This window comes from Pongo pygmaeus, chromosome 18, assembly GCF_028885625.2.
Source record: "Pongo pygmaeus isolate AG05252 chromosome 18, NHGRI_mPonPyg2-v2.0_pri, whole genome shotgun sequence".
NCBI classification, from domain to species: domain Eukaryota; kingdom Metazoa; phylum Chordata; class Mammalia; order Primates; family Hominidae; genus Pongo; species Pongo pygmaeus.
This window is the reverse complement of record NC_072391.2, coordinates 2,508,018-2,533,020: the sequence shown is the minus strand read 5'-3', so window position 1 is coordinate 2,533,020 and position 25,003 is coordinate 2,508,018. Positions and strand designations below refer to the sequence as shown.

Sequence of the window (25,003 nt, the reverse complement as noted above, 5' to 3'; positions counted from 1 at the left end):
AATGATTCTGAAAACTTCTTGGGGTTGTTAACAAATGCTCTGTCCCCTACCAGTGCACTGGTGGTCACAGAGGTCTTGAAGAGCTTCAGGGCCATCCCAACAGTGCAGCTCAATGAGGAAAAAGAGGCACCATGAGGACTCTAATATGTTGGGTGTTATGTCCCGTGGGAGAATCTGGGGCCTGATGTTTGAGCAGACATATGTCAGATATCCATAGACACTCCTGGGGGAACTGTGCATGGGACAGATGCTGCCACTCCCAGCCCAGTGCATCAGCAGGGGGGCAAAAGTCAGCAACACTGAGGCTTACCATTAGTTATGCTCCACTGGCAACCACAGCTGATAGGTTTGGGATGAACCCAGGATAGAGATTTCCTGGAGTTTGACATTTTAATCAGGACATCACCAAGAGGAGTAGGGATATTGATGACAAACAAAAAAAAAGTCTAATGTCAACCTACAAAGCAGCAGCATCAGTACTCACCACAGCAAAGAAGTACCAAGGCTTGGGTGTACCATACTTCCCTGGGAAGATGGACTCCACATACCAGGCTATTAAGTAGTACAAGAAAGAGTCCAGCAGCACCTGAGTGAAGTTAAATTCTCCACATACACTGCCCATATTCCTCCATTGGATGCCTGTGCCTGTTACAAAGGAAGAAAATCAGTCATCACATCAAAGACAGAGAAGAAGCTGGGTGTGGTGGCACACACTTATAGTCTACTTGGGAGGCTGAGGTGGGAGGACAGCTTGAGCTCAGGAGGTCAAGGCTGTAGTATGCAATGAACATGCCTGTCAATAGCCACTGCATTCCAGCCCGGGCAACATAGACCCAGTTTCAAAAACAAACAAACAAACAAAAAAACCCAAAAAAACAGTGAAGAGTTACCAGAACTTTACAGTTAGTCAGAGAACAGGCCAATGACAGGACTGGACTATTTGTGTCTGAGGCATTGTGGGACCAATGCTAGCCACAAGAAAAGGAAAATCTAGAGAAGTTTCTCCTATAAGATAAAACATTTTTATTATGGTCAAAAGGTGGTAGTACTTTCACTGGCACCAAGAAGTAAGAAATCGGGCCATCCAAAACACATGTCCACACATCTGCACCTGCTACTGGAGAGTTTTCCCAAAGCTCCCCAGCTTCTTTCCTTGGCTAATTCTTATTTCAAAGATCAGCACAGATAGCTCCTTACCCAAGAAGCACGTGTGCCCATGCTTCTTGTCCTCAAACTTTAACGTGTTTCCTAATTGCTGGGGATCTTGTTAACACACAGATTCTGATGAAGTCTGTTTGGGTGGAGACCTGGGATTCTGCATTTCTAACAAGATCTCTAGGAGTGCTGATGCTGCTGGTCTGCAGGTCACACTGTGAGGAGCAGGGCCAGGTGACCTCTAAGGCCCTTCCAGTGATAAGATTCTGATTTGCGTCTGTCTGCGCGTCCACCAGGAACTTGGTCTTTTACTCTATCTTTGGGTTATAAACACATCTTGCACACCTCAGGATTCCAAAGCTGTAGCCTAGTGTTCACGAAGGTCAGGTACTTCCTCATCCAATACAAAGTCTGCAGTGTCCAAATAGAATAAATAGACAAAGTTCCTTCCCACCTCAGTAGACATTTGATTATCAGTTTATTTTTATTTATTGTGAATACACATATAGAAAAGTGCATAATTTAACAATTATAAATAAAAAACCTATGAAAAATTATTATCCAAATCAATCACCCCCAAACTCCAAATGTGCACACCCCCATCCCTATATTGATTTTTTGTTGTTGTTGTTGTTTTGAGACGGAGTCTTGCTCTGTCACTCAGGCTGGAGTGCAGTGGTGCAATCTCGGCTCATTGCAACCTCCACCGCCTAGGTTCAAGCGATTCTCCTGTCTCAGCTGGGATTACAGGCATGCATCACCATGTCCGGCTAACTTTTGCATTTTTAGTAGAGACCAGGTTTCTTCATGTTGGCCAGGCTGGCCTCAAACTCCTGACCTCAAGTGATCCACCCGCCTCGGCCTCCCAACATGCTGGGATTACAGTCATGACCCACTGCACTCAGCCTACTGATGTTTAAAAGGCAGCATACAGTTGGGTTTTGCCTTTTTAATCCAACCTGTTTTTAATTGGTATGTTTAGATCATTCACATTTAATATGATTATTGATTGTCTGGATTAAAATATATCATCTTGCCAGCACTTTTATATTTGTTCCAAACTGTTCTTTGTTTTTTTTTTTCCTTTTTTTCTGCCTTTTCTTGCATTAATGGAGAATTTTTTGGATTTCATTTTATCTCTTCTATTGACTTATTATTCAAACTTTAAAAAAATTTAGTGTAGGACAGGCATGGTGCCTCATGCCTGTAATCCCAGCCCTTTGGGTGACCGAAGCAGGCGGACCATGAGGTCAGGAGATCAAGACCATCCTGGCCAACATGGTGAAACCTCGTCTCTACTAAAAATACAAAAATCAGCTGGGCATGGTGGTGCACGCTTGTAATCCCAGCTACTCGGGAGGCTGAGGCGGGAGAATCGCTTGAGCTCCAGAGGCAGAGGTTGCAGTGAGCAGAGATTGTGCCACCACACTCCAGCCTGGGCAACAGAGCAAGACTCCATCTCAAAAAATAAAAATAAAAATAAAAAAATTTGGTGTTGCATTAAGGTTTAAAATACACACCTTTAATTAGTCAGAGTCTATCTTAAAATAATATTTAGACTCCTTCATGTATAGCGTAAGGACTTCACAACAATACATTCCCAATTCTTACCTCCCAAACTTTATGCTATGATTGTCAGACATTTTACTTTTACATAAGCTATAAACACAATTCATTGCTACCATTTTTGCTTTAGACAGGTCTCTTTTAAAGCAAAAGAAAAAAGAAATTGTTTTCCATTTTCAGTGCTCTTAATTTGTTTGTGTAGATCCAAGTTTCTGTCTGGTCTGATTCTTTTTGCCTGAAGAGCTCATGTTTCCTAGCACTTAATTCTCTCAGTTTTTGCTTATGTGAGAGAGTCTTTATTTCTCTATAATTTTCGAGGTATTTTCACTGGGTGTAGAATTCTGAGTTGACAAGGTTTTTCTTTCAGCACTTTAAAGACGTCACTTCATTTTCTTCCAGTTTTGTTTCTTTCAGCACTTTATGTATTTATTTATTGTTTATTTCTTAATTTTTTTGAGATAGAGTCTTGCTCTGTCACCCAGGCTGGAGTGCAATGGTGTAGTCTCAGCTCACTGCAACCTCCACCTCCCAGGTTCAAGCGATTCTCCTGCCTCAGCCTCCTGAGTAGCTGAGATTACAAGCAAACACCACCACGCCCAACTAATTTTTGTATTTTTAGTAGAGACGGGGTTTCACCATGTTGGCCAGGCTGGTCTCCAACTCCTGACCTCAGCCTCCCAAAGCGTTGGGATTACAGGTGTGAGCCACTGCACCCAGCCTCTTTTATATATTTAATTGGCCATGTGGATATTGTTTTCCCACTTTGCCCACTCAAGTCTTTTCGCTTTTTTTTGTTTTGTTTTGTTTTTTGAGACAGGGTCTCACTCTGTCACCCAGGTTGGAGTGCAGTGATGCAGTCTCGGTTCACTGCAGCCTCTGCCTCTGAGGCTCAAGCAATCCTCCCATCTCAGCCTCCCAAGTAGCTGGGACCACAGGCACGCACCACCTTGCCTGGCTATTATTTTGCATTTTTAGTGGAGATGGAGTCTTGCCATGTTGCCCAGGCTGGCCTTAAACTTCTAAGCTCAAGCAGTCTGTCCGCCTTGGCCTCCCAAAGTGCTGTGATTACAGGTGTGAGCCACTGAACCCAGCCTTTTTGCCCATTTTTTAAACCACAAGATCAGATTTCTAATGGATCTATATGAGATCTTTAAATATTCTGAATATAAGACTTTTGTCAGTTCAATGTTTTGCCAGTATCTTCTCCCACTCTAGCTTGTCTTTTCCTTCTCTTTGTGAAATCTTAATTTTATTATCAAATTTTTCACTCTTTTCCTTTATGATTATTTTTGTGTCTTGTTTAAGCAATCCTTCCTACTTCAAGGACTTGAGTATATTCTTCTATATCATCTCCAAAAAGCTTCATAGTTTTTTGAAATTAGAATTGACTTCTGTATGGTGTGAATTAGGAGTCCAATTTCATTTTTCTCCATAAAGTTATGCAATGGCCACAGGACCATTTATTGAATCCCCATTGCTCTGTAGTATCATCTCTAACATGTAACAATGCACTTGTCTGGCCTTTTTTTTTTTCTATTCCTTTATACCTCTATATAAATTTTAGTATCAAATCAAGTTCCATTAAAAAATAAACCGCTAAAGTCTGGATTGAATAGAGAAGTTAGACATTTCTTCTTTTCACAGCATATCTAATTATGTTTCAGAGCAGGGAGCTGCTGAAAGGAATTTGGCAAACTTGCCCTGGCCCTACATCTGTTTGATCTTGTTTGTTCTGAATCAAGTATGACAATCCTGTTCCCTGATTTCTGTTTCCTTTGGAGTAGAGATGGCCATGTGACATAATTCCTCTCCATTCCCTATTCCCCACCTTCTTTTTGACTCAACTAATCTATTGGTTATTACATTTTCTCTCCATTAGTTTGAAAGTTATGCACTATGTCTAACCTGTTGATGGTTGGCTTACGGTAACGAATTATACCATGTATACTTTACTTAGCAAAGTCTAAAGTTAATCAGTATCTTTACTATCCTCCCAGAAAGTATTTATTCCCTTTTGATTTCTGACTTTATCCCCTCAAAAACCCCTCTTGTGTATTTTAATTCTACCTCTTTAAAAAAAAAACCCAAAGACATCTTTATTATTATCATTATTATTTTATACAGTCAAGGTAAAATACCACCATTTTCAGGCTCCCACTATTGATCCTTTTTTTTTTTTGAGATGAAGTTACACTCTTGTTGCCCAGGCTGGAGTGCAATGGCGCAATCTCGGCTCACTGCCACCTCCGCCTCCCAGGTTCAAGTGATTCTCCTGTCTCAGCCTCCCGAGTAGCTGGGATTACAGGCGCCCACCACCATGCCCAGCTAATTTTTGTATCTTTTTAGTAGAGACAGGGTTTCACCATGTTGGTCAGGCTGGTCTCAAACTCCTGACCTCAGGTGATCCATCCACCTCGGCCTCCCAAAGTGCTGGGATTACAGGCGTGAGCCACTGCGCCCGGCCACTATTGCTACTTTGAAAAACAATTTGTCATTTTTTCTTGGGCTACTTTTAAGATGTTTTTGCAACGTCTGGTGTGCTCAGTTTTACATGCATATGCCTAGTGTAAATTTCTTTTCATTAAGCTTGTTTGAGATTTGCTGGGCTTCCTGAAATCTAGTTTTGGAACAGATTTGGCCTACCTCTTTCAACACATTCCCTGTGCCCCATTCTCTTTCTCTTTCTACTGGAGCTCTGATTAAGTACATGTGAGTACTTCCTACTCTTTTCTGAATGTCTCTTTCAAACTCTCTTCCATACTTTATATCTTTTTAATAATCTGTGCCACCTTCTAGATTATTTCTTCTAACTTATTTCTAATTTACTAATTCTCTTTTCAGCTGTTTCAGATCTACTGTTAACCTATCCACTAAGTCTTAAATCTGGTTATTGCATCTTGCATTTCTAGAAGTATTTATTATTTCCACCTTTTTCACTTTCTAGGTCACTTTTAATAGTTCCTATTCCTGTTCCTCTAGATATTTTTCAAGCTTGCCTTTCTAAAAAGCTTATAAGCATTGTTATAATCTCTGTTCCGATAATTTAAAAAATTGAGGCCTTTGTGAATCTGTTTCTACTTTATTCTGTTTCTGTTGGTTCTCATTATGGTAGTTTATTTCCTCATGCCTTTAATTATTTTTTACTGTGTTGCTTACTGACCTTTTAAAACTATTTGTGAGGATTTATCATGGTATAGGATGAAAATGTCTTCCTCCAGAAAGGATGCAGTTGCTTCTGCCAGGTACCTAGTTGGGTGCTCTATCATTCCAGGACAATCTTAGTTCACTGCTTAAAGTTACCTGGCCTACTCCTGCAATATGAACCTGGACTGCAATACCTCCAAAGAACTAGCTTGTAACAATTTCTCAGGGGAAATTTTTTCTTTGTTTTTCTTTCATGATATGGTCAGGGCCATGACAACCTTCCCTGAGGTCCTCTAGGTTAGGAAGAGATGGTATATGGATATGGAGATGTATTTCCATGATTCTGTTGGGAGTGCTATGGCAGAGGGCTTTTAGCTGCCAGCCCCTTTGGGATGTCTCAGTTGCACAGCTGCCAAGCCCTAAGTCATGTCCTTTCTTGGGTGGCTGATATCCAGTGACTGATGCAGGTGTAAAGGCCTGGTCATTTCAACCCAATGCAGGACACAGGTGAGCCATTTTAGCTCTATAACTAACTCCTCAGGGCTGTCAAGACCACACTGCAGCTCAACTTTTCCCTCTACATATCTTTCTTCTTCCCCTTCCCTTATTCTTCTCCACAGGTGTTATCCGAAGGGCACTCCCTAATAAACATTTGCATAGTCTACATCACAAAGAACCTAACCTGTGACAATTGGATTTATTTCTGGGTTATATTTATCCTCATGGTGTGGCAGCCCTTTGTGTTCCAGATTAATGTGGAGAGGGTCTCCTAGTATGCTCTCCACCTGGGCTAAATCCTGGGCCTTGATGTCTGATTCCCTTGCCCTGAAAGGCCATCTAAAGGGAAGCCCCAAGTTTTCCTTTTAGTGAGTGACCTCTGAGCAAAACTGGCTTGAGTGTTCTGTTCACCTTTTAGAGTTACCAGTTTGCCTGAGGTTTTGGCCTGGTGGTTCTTTACTATCTTGTGTTACCTCTTTGATTCTCTTGAGGGATGCTTTTAAGGAACTAAACATTTATCCCATATTTTAAATTATTTTCAATAGGTATGATGATCTGAGTAATCTAGACACAAGATAACTCTCGTAATAGCTCTTGAGAAAGCACTCACAGCTTCTCATTCTCAGTAGTCTTGACTTCCTGCCAGAAGGCTGAAGGGTTCATTCATTCATTTAACAAATACATATTGAGTGTCTACAATCTACCAGACCCTAGTCTAGACATTGCGGATACAGAGTGGTAAACAAAATAGACAAGATCCCTGATCTCACAGTTTACTGTCACTCTTCCCTACCGCTCTGTTTTCCATATGAAGGGATTTTTCTCTAAACCTACTGGCCTTTTGCCCCACAGGTTACTCTCCCTACAAAAGTGTAATATCTTGTTGGCAAGCAACCAGGTCCACATTTGCCAGGTAGGTCTAGCTAATTTGCCAAAAGGCCTCAACCAGAGGAATGGTGAAATTTCATTTCTTTCTTTGTCTTTCCATTCTAGAACAATGAAAAGCAGATAAATGGGTAGGCATCTCTGGTCTGCTGGCCTAAATTTTGTCTCAGATTAATTGTTCCAAGGTAGAAACTGGCAGGCAAGGAGTCCATCTGGCTCTCATGCTAGGCTACATCATCCACATTAGTCTTTATGGGTTATAAAAAGGATACGTTGGCATTTATATGATGATATCTTTGTTTTATTTCTCAATGGGTTCAGAAATTCAGGAGGGAAGAAGGGTGCTATTTATTGAATCTCAAAAACTAAAAACAGTATAGCAGGCTGGGTATAGTGGCTCATACCTGCAATCCCAGCACTTTGGAAGGCCGAGGCAGGTGGATCACTTGAGGTCAGGAGTTCAAGACCACCCTGGTCAACATGATGAAACCCCATCTCTACCAAAAAATACAAAAGTTAGCTGGGCGTGGTGGTGCATGCCTGTAGTCCCAGCTACTCAGGAGGCTGAAGCAGGAGAATTGCTTGAACCTGGGAGGTGGAGGTTGCAGTGAGCCGAGATCGCGCCACTGTACTCCAGCCTGCATGAAAGAGCGAGACTCCATTTCAAAAATAAATAAATAAATAAATAACAACAGTATAGCAAATAATTAATAAATTAATCAATAAATGAGATCCTTGAGGGACAAACCCAGCTGCTCTCCAAACAAGCAGATCCTGATTATAAGAAGAGGCCAGAATACTCCTGCCGTATAACCAGAGTGAGCCCACTAACCCCCAACTGAGAGCTCTGAAACATTTTGTATATAGTGATTTTTGCTCAAGATTACAACTGAAAGCTCTGCCCTGGACTTACTGAGATAATTTACAAAGGACTCTCATCAGTTCACTCACTGATTATAAGGTCTGCTGTTGATTTGAGCAGATAGCTCAGATGCATAGAAAAATCCAATCCAGTGAAGTTATGAGGATTCTAAATAAGAAATAGTGTCCTTGGACTTCTGTTTCATTAATCATACCCCCAGAGATTTCTTCCTGCTCGTGATCATATGCACCTGCGTTCCTTCAGCTATAACAGGAGACACAGCATTTGTGGGCCACCCTGTGCCTTTCAGGAGGGACACTGATCACAAGCTCGACAAGGGCAGGGTGATTTCAAACCAAGAGAACCCTAGCATGGGAGCAAATCTAAGCGTTCATTCATCACAACCTCTCACCTAAATTCTTTCAACTTTCAACAGATAGGCCCCACAAATTACTCACTAACTTATAAGGAATCAGAGATACCATTTTAAATCTATTTTTTCCTATGAGCACTTGTAAATTGTGGTTTCACCATTGCTTTGTTAAAGGAAACCACTTGCTTTCAATAAATTCTGGCCAACTTAACATCCTTTATTATATTTTAGGCAGCTTTAAGCCCAGGGCCCATTTGGACCATCCCAACTTAAAGAATTCATTAGTAGGTGATGCCTCTAACCAGGTCACTGGGGATATCCCAACCATAGGAAGGTGATCCACTAACTAGATCCAATTTAAAACTCCTATTCCTGCTATCTGCTGCTAAATGAAGCTGTAACATTTGGAACCAGGATTCTGGTGAGAATAGCTAACACTGAGTAATGAAGGCGCTTGCTAGAGTGTTCACAGTATATCATCTTAGTGTACCACTGAAGTGGAAATAGTAACAACTAAAACCCCACAGGGATCAGTGGGTCCTACAATTTGATTGATATTTGGGCTGTAATCTTTTGCAACGAATTGTAGGTGTTCTGAGGAATTCTTCAAACTTGAAAAACATAAGACAAATGAAAACTTGGGACTGCACTCAAACTGTGGAAGTTATAAGGGAGCTAGAACACCTCTCACGGAAGGTACCCTAGGCCAACCTGTGAAAGAAGATACCCCAGGCCAGGGATGGTGGCTCACACCTGTAGTCCCAGCACTTTGGGAGGCCGAGGCAGAAGGGCTGCTTGAGCCCAGGAGTTCGAGCGAGACCAGACTGGGCAACATAGTAAAACCCTGTCTCTATAAAAAAAAATTTTTTTTTAATGAGCTCCCACTTGTGGTCCCAGCCACTTGGGAGGGTGAAGTGGGAGGATTGCTTGAGTCCCAGAGTTCAAGGCTGCAGTGAACTATGATTACGCCACTGCACTTCAGCCTGGGTGACAGAGTGAGACTGTCTCAAAGAAAAAAAAAAAGAGACTCCAAAGGCTATGATATATGTAAAAAATATGACATGATTTGCAAAGTTCTAAAATATTATCTCAAATGCTAATCATAAATCAATATTTTATACCTATATAATTATATAGGTATATAATTTCCTAATTCTTTAATATGCTTTAGTTTTTCTCCCCAATTACAAAGTAAGCTGCCTGGAGTGAACCATATTCTACTTTTCTTTAGTGCCCCACACAATACTCACCACCGTCGTGAGTATATTCTAAATGCTCAGAGCACTGACTGGAACATGCCAGTTACGTTTATTTGGAAACAAAGTTCAGTCTTGATGGGGCAAAGCATCAAGGCAGCTTAGAGAGTTTGGGAAAGATAAGGCTCACCTTTTGCCTCAAACATAGTGATGAATCGGACTCCCAGTGCCATGGCAACATTTGAGAAGAGGCAACAGGCAATCTTTTGGAAGTAGCTTCTCTGGATGTAGCTGAACATGAGGTATGGGTATGGGAGGTAGGTGAAGGAGAAGATGATGTCTCCTACAGCAGTTCCAGCATGGGCTGCAAATTCAGAAGAAAGAAATGGAGAAAGTTTCATCAAAGAACTATCTATGCACAAAGAAATACAGCCCAGACTGTTTTTCCCTGCCGTGGCAAGGCAAGTATCTCTGCATGTGTCTAGGCATTTCAGAAGGGAAGCAATCTTTTCAGAAATTTTGTTAGAAACCTTTTATAGTTGCACTCTCACTAATGAAGAATGAAAAACATTTGCAGCACTTAAAAAAAAATGAGTGAATCCTTACATAAGGGCACAAATATCTAACTGCCTAAAACTTCCTCTCTCTAAAACTGTATTAGTGTCTCCTACAATAAAAATCCTCTTCAAAGATGAGTAGTGGTAAGCACCACCTGGCACTATGGTAACCACTTTAAAGATGTAGTCTTTTTTTTTTTTTTTTTTTTTTTTTTTTTTTTTGAGACAGAGTCTCGCTCTGTCACCCAGGCCGAAGTGCAGTGGCGTGATCTCCACTCACTGCAAGCTCCGCCTCCCGGGTTCACGCCATTCTCCTGCCTCAGCCTCCCGAGGAGCTGGGACTACAGGCACCTGCCACCATGCTCAGCTAATTTTTTGTATTGTTAGTAGAGACGGGGTTTCACCATGTTGGCCAGGATGGTCTTGATCTCCTGACCTTATGGTCTGCCCGCCTTGGCCTCCCAAAGTGCTGGGATTACAGGCATGAGCCACCACTCCTGGCCTAAAGATGTAATCTTATTTAATCTTTGTAACCTCCCTATTTTGCAGAGGAGGAAACTGATATATGTAAATAAATGCTACATGATCTTAGCCACATTAAATAAATTTGCTCAGTGTCATGGAGCTAGTAAATTATGGTCATGGATTCAAGGTTTCCCAGGCTCTAAACACAGTGGCTCCAGATCTGGAGATAAGGCTAATCTAACCAAAGCCTGGGAGCCGAACTCAAGTTAAATGCAACATTTGACTTGTAAGAAGTTAAGTGAATAAGGATTTAAAACGGAGTTTTATATGTAAAAGGAAGAGTTAAAATTAAGGCACGAGGCAGCCCTTGGCTGAATCTGGTCACATGAACTAGTAGCTGATCATCTATAACTTCTCCAAATCCCAGTTTCTTCTTTTGTAAAAGGTGGTAATAATTGCTAACTTAACATTTACTAAGCTCTTACAATATGGCAACTACTGTTCTCAGCATTTCATGTGCAATGTCACATTTAGCCCTCACAACTAAGCACATAACTTTTATTTTCACAATTTCAAAGAAGGGGAAATGGATGCATAGATTCTAGTGACTTGCTCAAGCTCAGGGTCCACACTAAGATGCAAGCAGCATTCAGAAGCCAGAGCAAGACCTTTTGACCTCAGTGAGAAAAGGGCAACGGCCACTGTCCATTTAGCCCTCACAACTAAGCACATAACTTTTATTTTCACAATTTCAAAGAAGGGGAAATGGATGCATAGATTCTAGTGACCTGCTCAAGCTCAGGGTCCACACTAAGATGCAAGCAGCATTCAGAAGCCAGAGCAAGACCTTTTGACCTCAGCGAGAAAAGGGCAAAGGCCACTGTCCATTTGAGGAGTCAGAAAAGGTTTGAAATAACTGTCTGAGAGAGATGTGGAACAAACAGATGAGGGAATGTGGTTGGATTGCAAGTCAGCGCTTAGGGCCTTCATTTGAGAATTGGGGATCTAAATGAAAAGACCAGTCAGTAGCACAATGGTGAGTTTTTCTCCAGCCAAGTTTTTTTTTTTTTTTTTTTTTTTTTTTTGAGATGGAGTCTTGCTGTCGCCTAGGCTGGAATGCAGTGGCTCCATCTCAGCTCACCACAGCCTCCACCTCTGGGATTCAAGTGATTCTCCTGCCTCAGCCTCCTGGGTAGCTAGGATTACAGGCGCCTGCCACCATGCCTGGCTAATTTTTGTATTTTTAGAAGAGCCAGGGTTTCACCATGTTGACCAGGCTGGTCTCAAACTCCTGACTTCAGGTGATCTGCTCACCTCGGCCTCCCAAAGTGCTGGGATTACAGGCATGAGCCACTGCACCTGGCCTTTCCAGCCAAGTTCTGCTGCTCAGATGCGGGTGCAGAGTAGGCAGGGAGCAGGGTTTCACCAGGGTTGAGACTTTGTGGTGAAAGTTCCATGGATGGCTGATGGGTGTAAGTTAAAGGAGTTATAGCAATGGATCATGGGATCTGAGCTGGGTAAAGTAAACAAGTAAAGCAAGTTACAGGAGTCACCGACAGTGAGAATATGGAAGGGCCAATGGATCAGAGATCTTAATGAGGGTCATACAATTACTGGATGGGACAGGTACAAGAGAAATGGTGCTACCAGGAAAGGCTGTGGAATTCAAGAATGGGATATTGGGAACTGAGATTCTGAAGGTTCAGTTACTGGTAAGACCAAGGTTTAGGGGATGGCCATGGGAAGCATGGGATTACTACCATGGAGTGGAGGAAAACATTGGAATGACCAGGTGTGAAAGGTAACAAGTTGAGCCACTGAAAATGGTCACAGCAGTAGTTAGAGGAGCCAGCCACTAAAATTCTTTGATGAATGAGAAGTAATCAGGAAAAATAGGTGACTTTCAACAAAAGGTGGCACTTAGTCTGATGACACACACTTCAAAGAAGCTGAGATTTTTAGGCAAAAAGGGAGGGGAAATGATCTGGAAGTAGCAATCAGGAGGAGTACACCTTCCTAACCTCAGTCCTCGTGGTGGTGCAGAAGTGTAATGGGTAGTTTCCCTAGCAATCTTCAGTGATGATCAATGAGGCATTTTATTGTATTATATAAAGCATGAGTTTTTACATATTAACATTTTACATGTATCAATCCATTGCAATTATTACTTTTTTTGATGCTCAAAATATCCTATCCTAGTTGAGCGATACATCTTCAGGTTAACTCTTTTATCCATCAGACATTATCCCAAGGAAGCAAGAGCTTCCTTGCCATGGTAAAAAATGCCCAATGTTTATGTCATACATTTGCTATCTTGAATCAGCTATTTCTCTAAGAGGCTTTGGTTTCTTTTAAAGATATTCAGAGACTGGCAGGGCGTGGTGGCTCACGCCTGTAATCCCAGCACTTTGGGAGGCCGAGGTGGGTGGATCACGAGGTCAGGAGATTGAGACCATCCTGGCTAACACGGTGAAACCCCATCTCTACAAAAAATACAAAAAATTAGCCGAGCGTGGTGGCGGATGCTTGTAGTCCCAGCTACTCAGGAGGCTGACGCAGGAGAATGGCGTGAACCTGGCAGGCGGGGCTTGCAGTGAGCCGAGATCGTGCCACTGCACTCCAGCCTGGGCGACAGAGCGAGACTCTGTCTCAAAAAAAAAAAAAAAAAAGAAGATACTCAGAGACCACAGTCTGGAGACTAGGTGCCTACTGCTGTTGGGTTGTCATTGCTTCCAGGTCTTTACAATGGACATGGTAAGGAAATACATTAAAACATCTTATTTATTTATTTATTTGAGACGAAGTCTCGCTCTGTCGCTCAGGCTGGAGTGCAGTGGCGCGATCTCAGCTCACTGCAAGCTCCACCTCCCGGGTTCACGCCATTCTCCCGCCTCAGCCTCCAGAGTAGCTGGGACTACAGGCGCCCGCCACCACGCCCGGCTAATTTCTTGTATTTTTAGTAGATATGGGGTTTCACCATTCACAAGATGGTCTCGATCTCCTGACCTTGTGATTCGCCGGCCTCGGCCTCCCAAAGTGCTGGGATTACAGGCGTGAGCTACTGCGCCCAGCCAGCATTAATACATCTTAAAAAAAAAAAAAAAAAAGAGTTTATACTGATAATTCTAGTTAAGGTTTATGATTATAGGGTTTTACCTTAACTTCTTTGGTGTTTCATTTGTATCTCTTTTCTTCTTTCTTTCTTTCTTGCTTTCTATTTTTTTTCTGAGACAGTGTCTCACTCTGTCACCCAGGCTGAAGTGTGGAGTACAGAGGCAGGATCTCGGCTTATTGCAGCCTTGACCTCCCAGGCTCAAGTGATCCTCCAACCTCAGCCTCCCAAGTAGCTGGGATTACAGGCACCTGCCACCATGTCCAGCTAATCTTTGTATTTTTTGTAGAGATGGGGTCTTGCCATGTTGCTCAGGTTGGTCTCAAACTCCTGGCTTCAAGTGATCAGCTCACCTCGGCCTCCCAAAGTGCTGGGATTACAAGCCTAATTCTTTTTGTGTGTAGGAATAAGCCCTCCAACTTGAAAATATTCATTTATTGGCTTTTAATTTTTAGAAATTGCTTTTACAATTTCCTTTTGTATTTAAAAAATTCCAATGGTTTATATGGTATGAAAGGAAAAATAAAGGTTTCCAGAGATGTCCACATCCTACTCCCTGAAATCTGTAAATATATTCCTTTACATAAGAAAATGGGCTCTGCAGATGTGATTAAATCAAGAATTCCGAGATGGGGAGATTAGTCTAGATTATCTGGATGGGCTCAATGTAGTCACAAGAGTCCTTAGAAGAAGAAGGCAGAAGTGAGAAATGGACATAAGATAGAAGCACAGGTCAGAGAGAGAGAGATTCGAAAGTGATCTGCTGCTGGCCTTGAAGATGGAGGAAGGGGCCATGAGCCAAGGAATGCAGGTGTCTTCTACAAGCTGAAAAACGGAAAGGATTCATTCTCCCCTACTGTCTCCAGAAAGAACACAGCCCAGCAAGGTGAAGACACGTTGATTTTAGCCCAGCAAAATGCATTTCAGATCTTGGCTATAAGACAGTAGATGTATGTTGTTTTAAGCCACTAAGCATGTAACTGATTGTTACAGCAGCAATAGGAAACTGACATACAAGGTTTAAAAGGCAACTGTATAGTAATTAACATCTTAAACTTATAACAACTAAATCTGAATAATACCAACTTGGTTTCAACGCATACAAACACTCTGCTCATATACATCTCTGCCCCTCCCTTTCTATTGTTATTGTGACAGATTGTATCTTTATACATTGTGTGTCCATTAACATAGACATCCACATTAATACATATGCACTTGCCTTTTAAATCATATAGAAAAAAAAGGAAGTGTTATGGACCAAAAGTACAATAATACTGGCTTTAGTTACCTTTAACAGAGGCGTTTATTTCTTCTAATGGCTTAGGGTTACATCTAATGTCTTTTTATTTCAGCCTGAAGGACTCCCTTTAGCATTTCTTGTAGGGCAGGACTACTGGTAGTGAACTCCCTCAGCTTTTAGCTAGGAATATATTAATTTCTAGATAGTTTTGCTGGATATAAGTTCTTGATTGCAGGGGTTTTTTTCCTTTAAAAGTTTAAAATATGGCCGGGCACGGTGGCTCACGCCTGTAATCCCAGCACTTTGGGAGGCCAAAGCGGGTGGATCACGAGGTCAGGAGATCGAGACTCATCCTGGCTAACACGGTGAAACCCCATCTCTACTAAAAATACAAAAAATTAGCCAGGCGTGGTGGCGGGCGCCTGTAGTCCCAGCTCCTCGGGAGGCTGAGGCAGGAGAATGGCGTGAACCTGGGAGGCGGAGCTTGCAGTGAGCCGAGATCGCACCACTGCACTCCAGCCTGGACAAAAGAGCAAGACTCCATCTCAAAAAAAAAAAAAAAAAGTTTAAAATATGTCATACCACTGTCGTCTGAATCCCATGGTTTCTGTAGAGAAATCAGCTGTTAATTTTATTGAGGATCTCTTGTATGTGAAAAGTTTCTTCTCTCTTGCTGCTGTCTTTTTTTTTTTTTTTGAGATGGAGTCTCACTCCGTCACCAGGTTGGAGTGCAGTGGCATGATCTCGGCTCACTGCAACCTCTGCCTCCTGGGTTCAAGTGATTCTCCTGCCTCAGCCTCCCAAGTAGCTGGGACTACAGGCACATGCCACCACACCCGGCTAATGTTTGCATTTTTAGTAGAGATGGAGTTTCACCATGTTGGCCAGGATGGTCTCGATCTCTTGACCTGGTGATCTGTCCACCTCGGCCTCCCAAAATGCTGGGATTACAGGCGTGAGCCACCGCACCTGGCCTCTTGCTGCTTTCAAAATTCTGTCTTTAGATTTTGACAATTTCACTATATTTCTTGTTGTAGATTTCTGAGTTATCTTGCCTGGAGTTCCTTGTGCTTTGGGGGTTTGTAAATTCATATCTTTGATCAAATTTGCAGAGCTTTCAGCCATTATTTCTTCAATTTTTTTTTCCTGCCTCTTTTCTCTCTCTCTTCTCCTTTGGGGCTCCTATGACATATAGGTTGGTATGCCTAATAGTGTCCCACAGGTCCCTCAGGCTCTTTCCAACAAAGAAAGCCCAGGACCAGAAGGCGTCACTGGTGAATTCCACCAAACATTTAAAGACAAATTAACCACTTTGGAAAGCCGAGGTGGGTGGATCATGAGGTCAGGAGTCCAAGGCCAGCCTGGCCAACGTGGTGAAACCCCACCTCTACTAAAAATACAAAAATTAGCCGGGCATGGTGGCGTGCATCTGTAATCCCAGCTACTTGGGAAGCTGAGGCAGGAGAATTGCTCGAACCCAGGAGGCAGAGGTTGCAGTGAGCTGAGATAGCACCATTGCACTCCAGCCTGGGCAACAAGAGCAAGACTCAGACTCGGCCCAGTGCGGTTGCTCACACCTGTAATCCCAGCACTTTGGGAGGCCGAGGCGGGCAGATCACGAGGTCAGGAGATGAAGACCATCCTGGCTAACATGGTGAAACCCCGCCTCTACTAAAAATACAAAAAATTAGCTGGGCATGGTGGCGGGCGCCTGTAGTCCCAGCTCCTCAGGAGGCTGAGGCAGGAGAATGCCGTAAGTAAACCTGGGAGGTGACAAATTAACACCAATCTTTCTCAAACTCTAGCTTTAAAGATCAATGGAATATAACAGAAATAAATCTTTACATGTATAATCAGTTGTTTCCTGGAAGGGTCAAGACTATTCAATGGGGAAAAGGACAGTGAGTCCTTTTTTTTTTTTTTTTCTGAGACAGAGTCTCACTCTGTCGCCCAGGCTTCAGTGCAGTGGCGTGATCTCGGCTCACTGCAACCTCTGCCTCCCAGGTTAAAGCGATTCTTCTGCCTCAGCCTCCTGAGTAGCTGGGATTACAGGTGCCCGCCACCATGCCTGGCTAATTTTTGCATTTTTACTAGAAACGGGGTTGCACCATGTTAGTCAGGCTGGTCTCAAACTCCTGACCTTGTGATCCACCCGCCTCAGCATCCCAAAGTGCTGGGATTACAGGTGTGAGCCACTATGCCCAGCCGTCTTTTCACTTTCTTGATGATGTCCTTTGATACACAAAAGTTTTAAATTTTGATGAAGTCCAATTTATTTTTTTCTTTTATTGCTCCTGTTTTTAATGTTAAATCTAAGAATTTATGGCCAAATATGAGGTCATGAAGTTTACCCCTGTTTCTTTACTTTGAGTTACATGGAGTGAAGTAAAAGTTCAACTTCATTCTTTTCTTCTTTTTAGAGACGGAGTCTCACACTGTCACCCAGGTTGGAGTACAGTGGCACGATCTCAGCTCACTGCAACCTCCGCCTCCTGGGTTCAAGCGATTGTCGTACCTCAGCCTCCCGAGTAGCTGGGATTACAGGTGCCCGCCACCATGCCTGGCTAATTTTTTTTTTTTTTGTATTTTTAGTAGAGACGTGGTTTCACCATGTTGGCCAAGCTGGTCTCGAACTCCTGACCTCAGGTGATCCGCCTGCCTCAACTTCCCAAAGTGCTGGGATTACAGGCGTGAGCCATCATGCCCGGCCCAACTTCATTTTTTTATGAATGGTTATCCAAGTTTCCCAGCACCAGTTGTTGAAGAGACTATTCTTACCTTCGTAGAACGGTCATGACATCCCTGTCAAAAGTCAGTTGTGCCAGGTGTGGCACGTGCCTGTATTCTGGCTCAGAATTGTAATCCTAGCACTTTGGGAGGTGAAGGTGGGAGGAGCGCTTGAGCTGAGGAGTTTGAGACCAGCCTGGGTAACACAGGGAGACCCCATCTCTAGAAAAAGATTAAAAAGTCTGGGCACGGTGGCTCATGCCTGTCATCCTAACACTTTGGGAAGCTGAGGAGGGTGGATCACCTGAGGTCAAGAGTTTGGGACCAGCCTCGCCAACATGGTTAAACCCCATCTCTACTGAAAATACAAAAATTGGCCAGGCGTGGTGGCGGGTGCCTGTAATCCTAGCTACTCAGGAGGCTGAGGCAGGAGAATCACTTGAACCCAGGCGGGTGGAGGTTGCAGTGAGCCAAGGTCGTGCCACTTCACTCCAGCCTGGGCAAAAGAGCAAAACTCTGTCTCTAAATAAATAAATAAATAAAAAGAAAAAAGAAAAAGATAAAAAATAAAAAATCAGTCAGGCATGGTGGCATGCGCTTGTGGTCCCAGCTACTGAGGAGGCTAAGGTGGGAGGATTGCTTGAGCCTAGGAAGTAGAGGCTGCAGTGAGCTGTTACTGTGCCACTACACTTCAGCCTGAGTGAAGAGGGAGAAGAAAGCCAAAAATCAATTGGCCACAGATGTATAGGTTTATTTCTGGACTCTTAATTCTATTCCATTGGTCTACATGTCTGTCCTTCTTTTTTTTTTTTTTTTTTTTTTTAATTTTTTGTATTTTTAGTGGAGATGGGGTTTCACTGTGTTAGCCAGGATGGTCTCTATCTCCTGACCTCATGATCCACCCGCCTCGGCCTGGGATTACAGGTGTGAGCCACTGCACCTAGCCCATGCCCAGCTAATTTTTTTTGTATTTTCAGTAGAGACAGGGTTTCACCATGTTGGCCAGGCTGGTCTCAAACTCCTGACCTCGGGTGATCCACTCACCTCGGCCTCCCAAAGTGCTGGGATTACAGGCGTGAGCCAACGCGGCCGGCCCTTTCATGTCTTTTTTTTTTTTATTATTAAGTATTTATTGATCATTCTTGGGTGTTTCTCGGAGAGGGGGTACATGTCTGTCCTTCTGTCCAAACCATTCTGTTTTGGCCAGGCGCGGTGGCTCATGCCTGTAATCCTAGCACTTTGGGAGGCTGAGGCAGTGGTTCACTTGAGTCCGGGAGTTCAAGATCAGCCTGCTAACATGGTGAAACCCTGTCTCTATTAAAAATACAAAAATTAGCCAGGCGTGGTGGCACACACTTATAATCCCAGCTACTCGGGAAGCTGAGGCACAAGAATCGCTTGAACTTAGGAGGCAGAAGTTACAGCGAGCAGAGACTGCGCCACTGCACTCCAGCCTGGGCGACAGCGAGACTCCATCTCAAAAGGAAAAAAAAAAAATTCTGTTTTGATCCCTGTAGCTTTGTAGTAAGTTTGAAATCAGAAAATGTGAGTCTTCCGACTTTGTTCTTCTTTTAAAATACTGGTTTTTGAGGACCCTCACAATTCCACATGAATTTTAGGATTGACTTGTGCATTGCTGGAAAAAATAAAGGGCCTCTGGAATTTTTCTTTTTTTTGAGTTGGAGTCTTGCTCTGTCACCAGGCTGGAGCGCAGTGGCACGATCTCAGCTCACTGCAACTTCCGCTTCCCAGGTTCAAGTGATTCTCCTGCCTCAGCCTCCCGAGTAGCTGGGACTACTGGCATGCGCTACCACGCCCAGCTAATTTTTGTATTTTTAGTAGAGACAGGGTTTCACCATGTTGGCCAGGATGGTCTTGATCTGTTGACCTCGTGATCCGCCCGCCTCAGCCTCCCAAAGTGTGGGATTCACGCCTGGCCTCGAATTTTATTAGAGATTGCATTGAATCTGTATCAATTTGGGGAATATTGCCATCTAAGAATATTAAGCCTTCCACTCCATGAGAATGGCATGGTTTTCGATTAAGTTTTTGATCTCTTTCAGCGTTATTTCATAGTTTTCAGTGTAAAAGTCTTCTACTTCTTTGGTTAAATTTATTCCTAGGTATCTTATTTTGGATGCTATTCTAAGTGGAATTGTTTCCTTAATTTCCTGTTCAGAATGTTCATTGCTACTCTATAGAAACACAACTGATTTTTGAAAATTGGCTGAATTCATTTATTACTCTAGTAGCTTTTTTGTGTGGATCCTTTAGGATTTCTCTATGTAAGATCATATCATCTTTGAATAGAGACAGTTTTACTTCTTCCTTTCCAATTAGATGCATTTTATTCTTTTTATTTCCTAATTACTCTGGCTAGAACTTCCAGTATACTGTTGAAGTGGTGAAAATAGGCATCCTTGTAACTGATCATAGGGGGAAGGCTTTCAATATTTCAGCATTGAATATAATGCTAACTAACTGTGGGGTTTTCATAAATGCCCCTTTATCAAGTTGACGAAGTTCCTTTATATCCTGGTTTGTTTTTATCATGAGGAAGTATTGGATTTTCTCAAATCCTTTTTTGACATCAGTTGAGATGATCACGTGTTTATTTTTTTCCTTCATTCTATTAAGTGCTGTATTATACTTTTTGCTTTTCATGTGTTGAGTCACTCTTCCATTCCTGGGATAAATCCCACTTGGCATGGTATATGATCCTTTTAATATGCTGTTTGATTTGGTTTGCCAGTATTTTATTGAGGCTCTCCCCATCTATATTCATGTGGATATTGGTCTGTAGTTTTACTATGATGTCCTTTCCAGTTTTTTTTAATCAAGGCAATGCTGGCCTTATAGAATGAGTCAGGAATATTCATGTTTTTATTTTTGAGTTATTTTATTTATTCCAGATACAAGTTTCTTATGATATATATAATCTGAAAATGTTTTCTCACAGTCCCAGGGTTGTCTTTTTTTATTTTTTTAATTTAAAGTTTTTTTTAAAATAAAGAACAATGATTGGTCCTAAAATGCAATATTCCATGGAGAATTTCACAATTTTTGTCAACAAACAAACTTTAGCACATTTTAAAAATATATTCCTTTTTGAAAACTAAAAATTTCTAGATTTGCTTCCCTGAGTTTTAATTTTTAATAGATACATAATAGTTGTACACATTTATGGGGTACATGTGAAATTCTGATACAAACATACAGTGTGTAATGATCAAATCAGGGTAATTGGGATATCCATCACCTCAAGAATTTATCATTTCTTTGTGTTAGGAACATTCCAATTTGTCTTTTTACTTTCTTGATGGTACCTTTGAAGCAAAAAAGTTTTTAACTTTGATGAAGTCAACTTAACAACTTTCTCTTTTATCAGTTGTGCTTTTGGTGTCCTATCTAAGAAAGTATTAACTCAAGATCACAAAGATTTTTCTCCTGCATTTTCTTTTAAGAGTTTTATAGTTTTAGTTCTTACATTTAGGTTTATAAACAATTTTGAGTTAATTTTTGTGTATGATGTGATGTAGGCCTCCACGTTCTTTTTTTTTTTTCCGAGACAGGGTCTCATTCTGTTGCCCAGGCTGGAGTGCAGATCATGGCTCACTGTAGCCTTGACCTCCTGGCTTCAACTGATTTTCCTACCTCGACCTCCAGAGTAGCTGGGATGACAGGGGTGTGCCACCATGCTTGGCTATTTGTTTTTTTTTTTTTTTTTGAGACGGAATTTCACTCTTGTTGCCAAGGCTAGAGTGCAATGGCACGCAGTCTTGGCTCACTGTGACCTCCGCCTCTGGGTTCAAGTGATTCTCCTGACTCAGCCTCCTGAGTAGCTGGGATTACAGGCACTCGCCACCATGCCCAGCTAAATTTTGTATTTTTAGTGGAGGTGGGGGTTTCGGCATATTGGCCAGGCTGGTCTCAAACTCCTGGGCTCAAGCAATCTTCCTGCCTCAGCCTAACAAAGTGTTGGGATTACAGGTGTGAGCCACTGCACCTGGTCATGTTCATTCTTTTGAATGTGAATATTCAGTTATTCCATTACCAGTTGTTGAAAAGACTATTCATTCCTCAATGAATTTTCTTGGCCCCTCTATTGAAAATCAACTGATCATAAATGTTGGGTTGTATAGTATATACACTCCAAGACTTGGTACTTTTCCTGTCTATTTATTTCCCCTCTGGTCCTGATTTGTTGTGCTTCTGACCTCATTGGTATTTTTCTTTTATTTCTAGTCTTCTGCATATTTCTTGTACTTGATATGCATTTTTTTCTTTCTTTCTTTTTTTTTTTTTTTTTGAGACAGAGTCTCGCTCTTGTTGCCCAGGCTGGAGTACAACGGCGCAATCTCAGCTCACTGCAACCTCTGCCTCCTGGTTTCAAGCAATTCTCCTGCCTCAGCCTCCTGAGTAGCTGGGAATACAGGCATGCACCACCATGCCTGGCTAATTTTTGTTTTAGTAGAGTTGGGGTTTCACCATGTTGGCCAGGCTAGTCTTGAACTCCTGACCTCAGGTGATCTACCCGCCTAAGCCTCCCAAAGTGCTGGGATTACAGGCATGAGCCACCATGCCTGGCCTGTACTTGATAAAAGTTTAATTTTTTAGGTGTCAACTTTTAGCACCTTAAGCCTTAGGTTGTGGACATCCTTTGACATTTATGCTCCAAGCTCCCCACACAGCTCTGTTACTTGACCATCACCCCTGCCATGCTTACCCTAAAGCTATGGAGGCAGATGTGGGAAATTAGATACAGAGTTTGAATCAGGAGATAGTGTTCCGGCCCATTTGACCTCTTTAAGAATCCATCCTTATCTTGGTAGAGTCACAATTTGTCAGGGCCCACATATTGGAACATACTATTTGATGCAAAAAATTCACAAATGTAAATGATAAGCTGTTTGGCTTCATTTATACTACACTTTGATTTTTTGTCACAGTTCTCTTGAACTCCATTTTTATTTTTACTTATAGCATATAAATGTACAATTTGTGTTGGTATTCTGATGTCAGAACACAAACTCTTCTCTTGAAGTGTGGGCCTGCTCACTGGAGCAATGTGAGCCCCACCCATAAAGCAAAGATCACAGCCTTGAAAGTGCACTGAGGACGTGAATACAGGCATGAAGCATTGTAGTACAGACTCTGCCCAGGTTTTTATATTTTTTTCTCATATTTTACAGAAGTTTCACCCACATGAAACTTATTTTTTATCATTTTCATTTTTTAGAGATAGGGTCTCACTCTGTTGTCCATGCTGGCGTGTAATGGTACGATCATAGCTCACTGTAGCCTTGAACTCCTGGGTTCAAGCAATCCTCCCACCTCAGCCTCTCAAATAGCTAGGACTACATATGTGAGTCATTGCGCCTGGCCTCACACGAACTTTATTAGCATTTTTTTTTTAGATATCTGCCTTACTGAATCTTTCCAAAGCATTCAACTAAATTTTGAAAGGTAACTCCAGTCCACTCCACCTATTTACATAATATTTAATTAAATTACAAATTATAAGAACAAGTACAGGTATAAAGAGATTTAGGAACAAACCTTAATAAGCATACAACTCAGCAGGTAAAAGATAAACCCAAATTCGCTAGCGAGAAGCCTACCAGCTGCAGTGTGTTGGGAGCTTCAATCTGAGAGTTTTACAGAGGGGATAGAATGTCAGTTAATTTGGACAACTGATTACATGGAGATCAGTTAAGAGGTGGAAACAACAAACTATAGGAAGATGGGATGAAAGACTGATGAGATTTAGAAAGACTTCTTGAAAGAAGTGAACTGCAATATAAATTTTGAAGAAGAGCGGCCAAACAATGAGGCCTGCCTATAGGAGGAGCAGAATACCTAATACCTATTTAGGGAACAGAAAAGGAACATGGTCAACAAGAGCAAAGGGACTATGCTGAGAGGGTGAGGGGAATAGGAGGGATGGAGTGATATGGGTCATTCCTAAATTAAGGACAGTGTGTTTTAATTCTCCTTAATCCATCTACATAGTCATACTAAATAAACATGAGGGAGTTTAGGAAGAAAGAGTTCTATTAGTTGTATTCAGTGTTCAAAGAAGGAAATGACATTAGTGCCCCATTCCCCATATCCCACCTTGGTCCTAGGGCCAGACACTGTCAGGGCATTCTCCCTCCTGGAATATTTCCCATAGTAACGACTCCTCCTGGAATACAACTTGCCTACTCCTGGGTCCTTGCCAAGGAAGAGTTGAAAGTTTGGGTTGGGTCTTAGGGCATCACCTGAATAGAACGGAAGAGCTGACAACATCGATCCTATCAGTGTCCTGGGCTAAATGCTATTCTAGAACTCCCCAACAGACTATCTTTTCCTGACTCTGCACCAAGCAGAAATGGAACACATTCCTCTCTGGCATATTTCATTTAAGATTCCACTCAGAGTAGCTAAAGCTTAATTACTGGAAAACTGTTTTACTCTTTATCTGGGAATGAAAACTGTATTTATGGCTAGGTTGTACTGTTCCATATAAAATTATCTGGAAATTTTTAACCTCTCTATGTCTCAAGTTACTTCCTCTACTAAATAAGAATAATAGCGGTAGTTATCTCATATAATTGTGTATCATTCAGGATCCCTAAAGGAAACAACTGCTATATTCAAATTACAGTAATTCAAAGAGGGTTTGTTTATAACAGGCACATGTGTGCACAGGGACAGAAAACCCTACAGGATAGTGCAGAAACCTAGGGCTAGCAGCAAAAGCATGAATACCTTCCTTGGATCCAAATGGATGAGAAGAAAGAGAGGCTACCAGAATCCAGAATGGGAGAGTCTTGTAGAGCAAGACATCTTGAGAGAACAGTGACTTTCAGTTAAGGAACAAGCTGAGCCCAAAATGACCTGTAGAGATCTCTCCCTGCTGGCCTGAGGTCAACACAGGGACCTCATCCTCCTACTTCTTCCCTCTGAGGTCCCGCCAGATTCCTTGTGGGAGCATGTGCTGGGATCCCTGCAGGTCAGCCTTCAGGGCATCAAGCAAGGTGGTGAATAGTGAAGGGTAGATCTCTTATCATGAGTCATTCCACAAGCATTTTTCAAACACCTACCTAGTGGGAGGCAGTGTGCTGGCCAACCAGGAATGACCAGGCTGGACATTCTCAGACTAAAGGCAAGGATTCATGTAATAACAGAGACGGGGTCACCTAGATTGCAAGCAAGTTAAAATTGTGAACAACCTT

The 25,003-nt window shown here is 42.2% G+C and overlaps 1 protein-coding gene across 2 annotated transcripts in view; it reads right to left on the bottom strand.

Annotated features, from left to right (window-relative positions):
- Positions 1-25,003, bottom strand: part of LOC129015988 (ATP-binding cassette sub-family A member 17-like) — a 72,132-nt gene that overhangs the window by 14,792 nt on the left and 32,337 nt on the right. For both annotated transcript variants that reach the window (XM_063654910.1, XM_063654911.1), the window contains exons 5-6: positions 9,870-10,043; positions 485-645 (exon numbers count right to left, since the gene is read on the bottom strand). In XM_063654910.1, the coding sequence (XP_063510980.1) occupies positions 485-645; positions 9,870-10,043 (335 nt within the window). The remainder of the gene's footprint in view (positions 1-484; positions 646-9,869; positions 10,044-25,003) is intronic.